At 65.9% G+C, this 10,175-nt stretch overlaps 1 protein-coding gene across 1 annotated transcript; it reads right to left on the bottom strand.

The window, feature by feature from the left end:
- Window positions 1-780: 780 nt before the first annotated feature.
- LOC138841430 (uncharacterized) lies at window positions 781-2,310 on the bottom strand. The gene has a single exon (XM_070042084.1). It carries the CDS (start codon window positions 2,308-2,310, stop codon window positions 781-783), a length of 1,530 nt encoding a protein of 509 aa, XP_069898185.1.
- Between the last annotated feature and the right edge of the window lie 7,865 nt (window positions 2,311-10,175).

Raw genomic sequence — 10,175 nt, 5'->3', positions numbered from 1 at the left:
CCGCGCCGCCCCTGCAGCCGGGCCGCAGCCTCCCGCTTCCCGGGCCAGAATGGCAGCTGCCCGCTGGGCGCCCTGCTGGCCCCCGCGCCCCTACGCACCCCAAGCCCTCCTAAGCACCCCGGACGCCCTCCAGCACCCCAGACACCCTTCAGCACCCCAGACACCCTCCAGCACCCCAGAAACTCTCCAGCACCCCAGACACCCTCCAGCACCCCATCCTCCAGCACCCCATCCTCCAGCACCCCATCCTCCAGCACCCCATCCTCCAGCACCCTAGACACCCTCCAGCACCCCATCCTCCAGCACCCCAGACATCCTCCAGCACCCCAGACACCCTCCAGCACCCAGACACCCTCCAGCACCCCAGAAACTCTCCAGCACCCCAGACACCCTCCAGCACCCCATCCTCCAGCACCCCAGACACTCTCCAGCACCCCATCCTCCAGCACCCCAGACACCCTCCAGCACCCCAGACACCCTCCAGCACCCCAGAAACTCTCCAGCACCCCAGACACCCTCCAGCACCCCATCCTCCAGCACCCCAGACACCCTCCAGCACCCCATCCTCCAGCACCCCATCCTCCAGCACCCCATCCTCCAGCACCCCATCCTCCAGCACCCCAGACACCCTCCAGCACCCCATCCTCCAGCACCCCAGACATCCTCCAGCATCCCACCCACCCCCAATCACCCCAGGTGCCCCCTACGCGCCCCACTAAGTGTCCCACTGAGGGGCGCTGCCGGGGAGGGCGCTGGGCGCAAGGTTGGCGCTCAGGACTCTCACTGGGCATCCCGGCCTTGACACCCTGGCTGTAGAGGAGCCTGAGGTCCCAAGGAAGACCCTGGGGACCCCTGCCTCAGAGACCCGACTGGATCCGTGGGCCGCAGAGGACCGTGGGGTGGGGGAGCAGAGGAGGGGACGGCCCCCCACCCTGCTCTGGCCCTGGGCACCCTCCGCCCTTCCACCGGTGACCAGCACTGGCCAAGACCAGAGCCATCTGCACTCAGACACGCTGCCGGCTGCAGTTGGGTGGCATCCTGGCCGCTGTGGGCTGTGGCGGGCGTGGCTGGCTGTGGTTGGCATCCTGGCCGCTGTGGGCTGTGGCGGGCGTGGCTGGCTGCAGTTGGCATCCTGGCCACCGTGGGCTGTGGCGGGCGTGGCTGGCTGCGGTTGGCATCCTGGCTGCCGTGGGCTGTGGTGGGCGTGGCTGGCTGTGGTTGGCATCCTGGCCGCCGTGGGCTGTGGCGGGCGTGGCTGGCTGTGGTTGGCATCCTGGCCACCGTGGGCTGTGGTGGGCGTGGCTGGCTGCGGTTGGGTGGCATCCTGGCCGCCGTGGGCTGTGGCGGGCGTGGCTGGCTGTGGTTGGCATCCTGGCTGCCGTGGGCTGTGGTGGGCGTGGCTGGCTGCAGTTGGGTGGCATCCTGGCTGCCGTGGGCTGTGGCGGGCATGGCTGGCTGTGGTTGGCATCCTGGCCGCTGTGGGCTGTGGCGGGCGTGGCTGGCTGCAGTTGGCATCCTGGCCGCTGTGGGCTGTGGTGGGCGTGGCTGGCTGCAGTTGGCATCCTGGCCACCGTGGGCTGTGGCGGGCGTGGCTGGCTGCAGTTGGGTGGCATCCTGGCCGCTGTGGGCTGTGGCGGGCGTGGCTGGCTGCGGTTGGGTGGCATCCTGGCCGCCGTGGGCTGTGGCGGGCGTGGCTGGCTGCGGTTGGGTGGCATCCTGGCCGCCGTGGGCTGTGGTGGGCATGGCTGGCTGTGGTTGGGTGGCATCCTGGCCGCTGTGGGCTGTGGCGGGCGTGGCTGGCTGCGGTTGGGTGGCATCTGGCCGCTGTGGGCTGTGGCGGGCGTGGCTGGCTGCGGTTGGGTGGCATCCTGGCCGCCGTGGGCTGTGGCGGGCGTGGCTGGCTGCGGTTGGCATCCTGGCCACCGTGGGCTGTGGCGGGCGTGGCTGGCTGTGGTTGGCATCCTGGCCACTGTGGGCTGTGGCGGGCGTGGCTGGCTGTGGTTGGAATCCTGGCCGCTGTGGGCTGTGGCGGGCGTGGCTGGCTGCGGTTGGGTGGCATCCTGGCCGCCGTGGGCTGTGGTGGGCATGGCTGGCTGCGGTTGGGTGGCATCCTGGCCGCCGTGGGCTGTGGCGGGCGTGGCTGGCTGCGGTTGGGTGGCATCCTGGCTGCCGTGGGCTGTGGCGGGCGTGGTTGGCTGTGGTTGGCATCCTGGCCACCGTGGGCTGTGGTGGGCGTGGCTGGCTGCGGTTGGGTGGCATCCTGGCCGCCGTGGGCTGTGGCAGGCGTGGCTGGCTGCGGTTGGGTGGCATCCTGGCCGCTGTGGGCTGTGGTGGGCGTGGCTGGCTGTGGTTGGCATCCTGGCCGCCGTGGGCTGTGGCGGGCGTGGCTGGCTGCGGTTGGGTGGCATCCTGGCCGCCGTGGGCTGTGGCGGGCGTGGCTGGCCGGGTGGGCTCCGGCTGCCCTTCCCTTGCGCTGTGTCCTCCCCGCAGCACTCCCCCACGCCGTCCTGCCCTCCAGAAGAGCCCAGACCCTCTCACCTCCTCCTCAGGACCCGTCTCCCCTTGGCTTCTCGCTTTCTCTGGAGCAGAGGAGCGCTTGTCCCGGAGCAAGCGGTGGTGTTCCTTGTCACCCACACTTGCGCCTCTGCTCCCCACGGTTCTCCTGTCAATTGTCCTCTTGCAGTACACAGCTCAGTGGCGTTTCCTCATTCACAGATATGTGCAGTTATCCCTGGGGTCCATTTAGAATGCTCTCTCTGCCTGGGACAGTACAGTACATCCTACCCTGAATCTTTTACTCTCCCGTCTCCTCCAAACCACTCCAGCCCTAGACAGCACTAATCCTTGTTGGTCTCTAAAGATCCCTATTGTGAACATTTCATTGTCTGCAGTGGGCTTGGTCCTGGGGCCTCATCCTGGGGCCTCCTTCTTCCAAGGCTCCCCCCTCCCCTTTGCTGGTCTCTGTGGTCGTTGGGGTCACCAGCAGCTTCCAGGGCCGTGTCTTTGTTTCTCAGGCAGGCCAGGGTGGGAGGACGGAAAGAGGGCCCTGGACCAGGCAGGGACTTGCCTGCACCCCACACCCCACATCTGTTCACGGCCGTCATCCTTTGTGTTGCGTCGCAAACCCTGTGTCTGTGTTCTGCTTTCCTCCGCCCGAGGCCCTTGGAAAAGGTCTGTGAGCAGATACAATCTGCTCCCAGGACTTTCAAAGTGCTGCAGCAGCAGCACTGTCTTGTTAATTTGTGTTTGTGTGGCGTTTCAAAGCGTTTCGTTGGTATCTGTCAGAGGTGGGCAGAGCCGCGCTTACCTCAACCTGAAGAGCGGCAGCCGCCCACACCCGTCTCCCCGTGGCCTCGGCCCTCGGACAGGGCAGGCTGCATGCCGCGGCGCGCCCCCTGGGACAGGGCAGGCTGCATGCGGTGCGCCGTGTGGCCGCTGTCAGCCCGGGGTGCGGCGTGCTCCCTGCGGGGCCCGCTCTTGTGCCTGTGGGCCAGGTCTCTGGTTGATCTGAAGCCAGGAAGACATTTGCACTTATGAAATCTTCCGAAACACAGTCCTGCATGTTATTCACGGGACCGGGCTTCCACCGTGACGCGCTCGCGTCTGTGTCCCTGTGCTGAGAGGCGAGGCCTCCCTGGGGGAGGTGGCACTGGCCCCGAGCCTGGGGTTCTGACGCCGTGGTCCACTGCCGTTCTCCTGCCCTCCTCAGAGGGACGGCGCTCAGCTCCCCGGGCCGTGTGGACGTGGCTGTCTACGAGTGACCAGGGCTGATGGGGTCTTACAGAAGTGACTCGTGACGGCAGCAGGGCCCTCCCTGCGTGTGGAGGCCCAGCGTCCTGTGGCGCACGCCGTTTTCCGGCCTCTGCTGGACACCAGGGCCCTACCCAGCTGCCACTGGGGAACCAGCTTGGTGTGTGACCCGCCGTGCCGTGTCCCAGGGCTGGGGCTGCTGCACACCTCCACGCGGTCCTTTGCCCACAGACAGACGTGCTCCAGGAAAGGAAGAGTGTGGCGAACGCCTTCTCGGCCAGCGAGGAAGAACGACCACCACACCAGGAGTCTTCTCAGATCACACTTTATTGGAGAGCCTTCTTACTTGTAGGAGAGCTTGAGCGCGAGAGAGAGCGCACAAAAAACATGGCCGCTTATATAGGGAATAGTCCTATCATTGGTCGTCTGCCTTTCACCGTCACCAGGTGCCACGGGATTGGCTGGGGACTCTACGTGGCTCACGCATGCGCAAAGCCCAGGACCCACCGTCCCGCCAAGCACTGCCTAATATGGAGTTGTTTACCTCAACGCTGGAAGGGAGTGGGCGGAGCCTAATTGCGTTCGCCCCGGCTCCCCGCAGAAGAGGAGGCGATGTGCGTGGGTGTGAGTGTGCACGCACGGGTGTGGAACCACCGCGCTACCTCTGCTTCCCTGGGAGCTTGGCCTCAGCGTTCACTCCACGTGGAGTTTGGCTGTTGAAGACCCTCAGGGTGGTGGGGCCAGCTCCCCTCATGTGCAAAGCTTTAGGGTACCCCTCACACTGACGTGGGGTGCCCTCCTCCATGACACTTTGCTAGCATGGTGCAAGAATGGGCTGGTCCCCCACTAAGCTCACAAGCACAACTGGAGGTGGCGCACGGCCCAGCCTCCAGGGAGCCCGGGGTCGCACGGCCCAGCCTCCGGGGAGCCCGGGGTCAGGCGGCCCAGCCTCCGGGGAGCCCGGGGTCGCATGGCCCAGCCTCCAGGGAGCCCGGGGTCGCGAGGCCCAGCATCCGGGGAGCCCGGGGTCGCGAGGCCCAGCATCCGGGGAGCCCGGGGTCGCATGGCCCAGCCTCCGGGGAGCCTGGGGTCGCACGGCCCAGCCTCCGGGGAGCCCGGGGTCGCGAGGCCCAGCATCCGGGGAGCCCGGGGTCGTGCGGCCCAGCCTCCGGGGAGCCTAGGGTGGCACTCAGGTAGCACCACACACTTCGGGACAAGCATAATGCTTGATGACAGGGTCAAAGCTCCGCCAGTCTGGCCTCTCTCTGTGCAGATGCCTCTCACACACAGAGTCCAGGAACAGGCATCTGTTCATCACTTTGTGAATGGATTGTTGTGTATTCAGGTGCCCAAGATGACCTCAGGATTGCCCCAAAGCCATCCTGCAGTCCCGTCTGCCCCCCGCCCCTGCTTTCTTCTCGTGTCCTTTGGTGCTCAGGGGCCTGGCCAGTGGCAGTTGTTTTTGAAATATTTGCTGCCAGCTCTGTACTTGCACCTGCTTTTCTTAGCATCAGCACAAGCATGGCATTTTACAGAACCCTGTGAGGCCTGGACCCTAGGTCGGCGTGAGCTCACAAAGCAGTGTCTCTCTCTCAAGCTGTGCTCTCTCTCCACAGTCACCCCATGAAAGCATATTCTGACTCACAAATGTGTTGTGGTGTCATTGCTTGTGTCGCTGCTCAAAGCTACTACAGGGGAAATGGCTCTGAAGCACACCTGGGAGGTGTGCCAGCCCCCGGCTTCTTAGAAAGAGAAGTCAGCAGATCCCCACGCTGACCAAGAATCACCTGCACAATTCCATGCATGACCGCACCTCTCCTCAGAAACTAGCATCATGGGTGGCGTGGAGACACAGCTTTTCACAGAAAGGGGACTCTTTGTGCAAGTTTCCTGCTATTCACAAAATGATCATTCAAAACACCTCCTCAGCATGGCTTGCGTGCATTGTTTTCTGGATTTTAATCAGTTTTTCAGGCTGAGCAGCAGGGGCTGGTGGACTGTGTGCAGACCAACTCTGAGACCCAGAGCCCGCCTGCACCTCACACAGAACACAGCTCACCTTTGGATATAGTATTCTTTGAGGCGGGAGGGCTGTCGGTGAATCTGGAAAGCCACCTGGAGCCCTGTGCCTACTTCCAAAAGCCCATTCTGCTAGGGGCCGGGAAGTGAGAGTCCCGTGTCCTTACCATGTGCGCGCCTGCTCACCAGTGCTCCTCCACCTGGGAAGGTGTAGTGCTGGTCCTTTGCAGCTGTCAGCTCCGAGATGGAGGAAGGTCTTGGTGGCAGGGCATGTCCGGCACGCCAGGGCCCCTCTCGTTCCCTGGTGCAGGGCTCCTTCCCCAGGCCAGAGGCTCTCCCTGGGGACCAGGCATTCGGGTGCAAAGGTGGCTGCTGCTGTCTCTGGCGAGGCTGCAGACGGCCGGTTTTCACAGTGTCCTGCCCGACACCTCTACTACCCCAGAGGTCCCTAGACACTGGCTTCCTGTGCCTTTCCAAAAGGAGCCACACTCCCTGTTGCTGCTGCATTGAGTGCTCTGGGTCGCTCCAGCTAGACTCTGAGGTCTGTCCCTGCCAGCTAGGTGTCTTCCCGAAGGCCCTCTCGGGCTTCCTTTTATCAGGCCCCGTTGACCCTGCTGAGCAGTGTCTTACAATGAAGGGAAGCCACGTGTGGCATTGTGGCCGATCACCCCAGGAGCAGAAGGCATTTCCAGCAAGAAAAAGCATGACACTAGGCTTAGACTGTACCAGTGATGCGTCCTCCTCGGCCCCAGATTTCAGAGACAGGAGGCTCGAGGCTCTCCAGCCACTGTGAAGGTGGATGTGGTGCTGGGAGGGGAGGAGGGGGGAGTGCTATGCTATGGTGGGGCCCAGAAGCACATCAGTGGTGACGAGGAGGGAGCTCATACCGGCTGGTGACAAGGAGGGAGCTCACACCAGCTGGTGATGAGGAGGGAGCTCACACCGGGTGGTGATAAGGAGGGAGCTCACACCAGCTGGTGATGAGGAGGGAGCTCACACCAGCTGGTGATAAGGAGGGAGCTCACACCAGCTGGTGATAAGGAGGGAGCTCACACCAGCTGGTGATAAGGAGGGAGCTCACACCAGCTGGTGATGAGGAGGGAGCTCACACCAGCTGGTGATGAGGAGGGAGCTCACACCAGCTGGTGATGAGGAGGGAGCTCACACCAGCTGGTGATGAGGAGGGAGCTCACACCGGCTGGTGATGAGGAGGGAGCTCACACCAGCTGGTGATGAGGAGGGAGCTCACACCGGGTGGTGATGAGGAGGGAGCTCACACCAGCTGGTGATGAGGAGGGAGCTCACACCGGGTGGTGATGAGGAGGGAGCTCACACCAGCTGGTGATGAGGAGGGAGCTCACACCATCTGGTGATGAGGAGGGAGCTCACACCAGCTGGTGATGAGGAGGGAGCTCACACCAGCTGGTGATGAGGAGGGAGCTCACACCATCTGGTGATGAGGAGGGAGCTCACACCAGCTGGTGATGAGGAGGGAGCACACACCAGCTGGTGATAAGGAGGGAGCTCACACCATCTGGTGAGGAGGGAGCTCACACCATCTGGTGAGGAGGGAGCTCACACCAGCTGGTGATGAGGAGGGAACTCACACCAGTGGGTGACAGATGAGGGAGCTCACACCCTGACTCCCGGCTCACACAGCCCCTGTTGTGGGGCTCAGGCCCCACCCACGGAGGCCCACACACCTGCTCCACCTCGCTGTTGCTGAGGAAGCTCCCAGCACCAGGATGGGGACTCCACGCCCCCAGGCCCAGGCTGGGGGGGGGGGCAGGGATGAGCGCAGGCCCAGGCTGGGGGGGGGGCGGGGGGGGGAGCCAGGGATGAGCGCAGGCCCAGGCTGGGGGGGCGGGGCAGGGATGAGCGCAGGCCCAGGCTGGGGGGGCGGGGCAGGGATGAGCGCAGGCCCAGGCTGGGCGGGGGGCGGGGCAGGGATGAGCGCAGGCCCAGGCTGGGGGGGCGGGGCAGGGATGAGCGCAGGCCCAGGCTGGGCGGGGGGCAGGGATGAGCGCAGGCCCAGGCTGGGGGGGGCGGGGCAGGGATGAGCGCAGGCCCAGGCTGGGGGGGGCAGGGATGAGCGCAGGCCCAGGCTGGGGGGGGCAGGGATGAGCGCAGGCCCAGGCTGGGGGGGGGGGGGGCAGGGATGAGCGCAGGCCCAGGCTGGGCGGGGGGGGGGGGGGCAGGGATGAGCGCAGGCCCAGGCTGGGCGGGGGGCAGGGATGAGCGCAGGCCCAGGCTGGGCGGGGGAGGGGCAGGGATGAGCGCAGGCCCAGGCTGGGGGGGGCGGGGGGCAGGGATGAGCGCAGGCCCAGGCTGGGGGGGGCGGGGGGCAGGGATGAGCGCAGGCCCAGGCTGGGCGGGGGGCGGGGCAGGGATGAGCGCAGGCCCAGGCTGGGGGGGCGGGGCAGGGATGAGCGCAGGCCCAGGCTGGGCGGGGGGCAGGGATGAGCGCAGGCCCAGGCTGGGGGGGGCGGGGCAGGGATGAGCGCAGGCCCAGGCTGGGGGGGGCAGGGATGAGCGCAGGCCCAGGCTGGGGGGGGCAGGGATGAGCGCAGGCCCAGGCTGGGCGGGGGGCAGGGATGAGCACAGGCCCAGGCTGGGGGGGGCGGGGGGCAGGGATGAGCGCAGGCCCAGGCTGGGGGGGGCGGGGCAGGGATGAGCGCAGGCCCAGGCTGGGCGGGGGGGGGGGGGGGGGGGGGGGGCGGGGCAGGGATGAGCGCAGGCCCAGGCTGGGCGGGGGGCAGGGATGAGCGCAGGCCCAGGCTGGGGGGGGCGGGGCAGGGATGAGCGCAGGCCCAGGCTGGGCGGGGGGCAGGGATGAGCGCAGGCCTTTCCATCCTGGCCCTCAGTGGGATTCTCTGAGGGACACTCCAAGTCCCACTTAACCTCTCGCCTGTCTCCTTCACACACCACTGCTGTTCGGGAAGCCACTGCAGAGAACTGTCTGTGGTGCTGAGCGTGGAGGCCGCGGGGAGCAGGTGTCGGGGGTGGAGGCGTGAAGGCCTGGGCACTCTTCCTGCTGGTGACCCGGGGCTCTGCCATGCAGCCCCGCAGGCCCGGCGCCTGCCCTCCTGAGGGTGGCGGGGGTGGCCACCCTGCTCTAGGTCCTTACAAAACAAAGTGCTGACCTCCGGGGGCCACGGCCTGGCACCACCGCTACCGCCACGAACACAGCGGCAGGGGCTGCTTCCAGGCTGGAGTGGGCTGAGGGCTGGCTGAGGCCCCCTCCCCCCTCCCCTCCCCTCCCTTCTTCCCTCCCCCTCCCCCCCGTGGGGGAGGAGCGCTGTCTCCCAGAGCAGGGGGAGGGGGACACACAATGTGTCTGTTGAAGGTTAGTCACTGGTACCTCCAAACACCTAGCCTGCAGGGCCTGGGGCTGCGTCCCTGGAACTCTACCTCCCTGTCCATGGCACCCGGCATGTCGCCTGCCCCGACTTCCCCAGGCCCCTCCAGCCCTTAGAGAAAGATGACAATCAGAGTTGTCATAGTAGAATAAATACTCCATTAGTAGGTGATAGGAAGTACATGGCCACCCTCTGGAGCACTGGGCATTGTAATAGGCTGGGGGTGGTCTCCAGCAGTGTCACGTGACCCTGTCAGGAGGGACCCAGGCCTGAGGAGATGACCAGAGGGCAGGGCGGGCAGAAGGGACAGGAAAGAGACGTGTGGCCGGCGGAAGTGAGGGGTGGCTCAAGCATGGACGCTGCTGGACGGGGTCATGAGCCCTCCTGGGCCTCCCTGGGTGGCGTGGGCTCCGTGGACCCGTGTCCATCACGCACGTGCTGCTCACAGAGCCCGCAGACTCAGTCCTCATCTGGCTCAGTTGCTGGGGGTCGGGGTGCCCTCGCTGACCGCCTGCGGCTTGTCTTGTGGCTGGAACAGGACTTGGAAGGTGTGTGTCACAGGGACCCTGTGACCATGTGGAGCCACCGTGGTCGAGGTCCGCCTGTGTTCTAGAAAGCTGTGACTGGGCCGCATGACCAGCTGCCCCAGAGGTGGCGCCAGATGCAGGGAGGCCTGTCGGGAAGGTGTGGGGTTCAGGGCGGGGAAAGGCTGGAAAGGCCGCAGCAGGGGGCAGGCTCATTCCTGCACCCCGGGGCCCCTCAGCCTCCTTTTCGTGAGGCGTGGCTGCCTGGCGGCCTCTCTCCTGTGCCCCCTTTCTTAGATAGTGGGGGCCCCACTGTCCTCAGGGGTCCTGCTGGCTTGGGCTGTCTTTGGGGCCCCGCTGGCCCCAGTGCCCCCAGTGCTACTGGCAGGAAAGCACCTTGACCTCAGCCTGTTTCTAGGGTTGGACCTGTGAGTCGAGGCTTCTCTGAGGCTCCCGGCCACTCTCTGACCAGACTCAGCCAGGGCCCATCGCCTCCCTTCCCCAGCAGCCTGAACGTGTGCTG

The sequence above is a fragment of the Dipodomys merriami genome, unplaced genomic scaffold (assembly GCF_024711535.1).
Source record: "Dipodomys merriami isolate MVZ:Mamm:240054 unplaced genomic scaffold, mDipMer1.0.p SCAF_32, whole genome shotgun sequence".
Classification (NCBI taxonomy): Eukaryota; Metazoa; Chordata; class Mammalia; order Rodentia; family Heteromyidae; genus Dipodomys; species Dipodomys merriami.
This window is presented reverse-complemented; position numbering and strand designations above follow the sequence as displayed.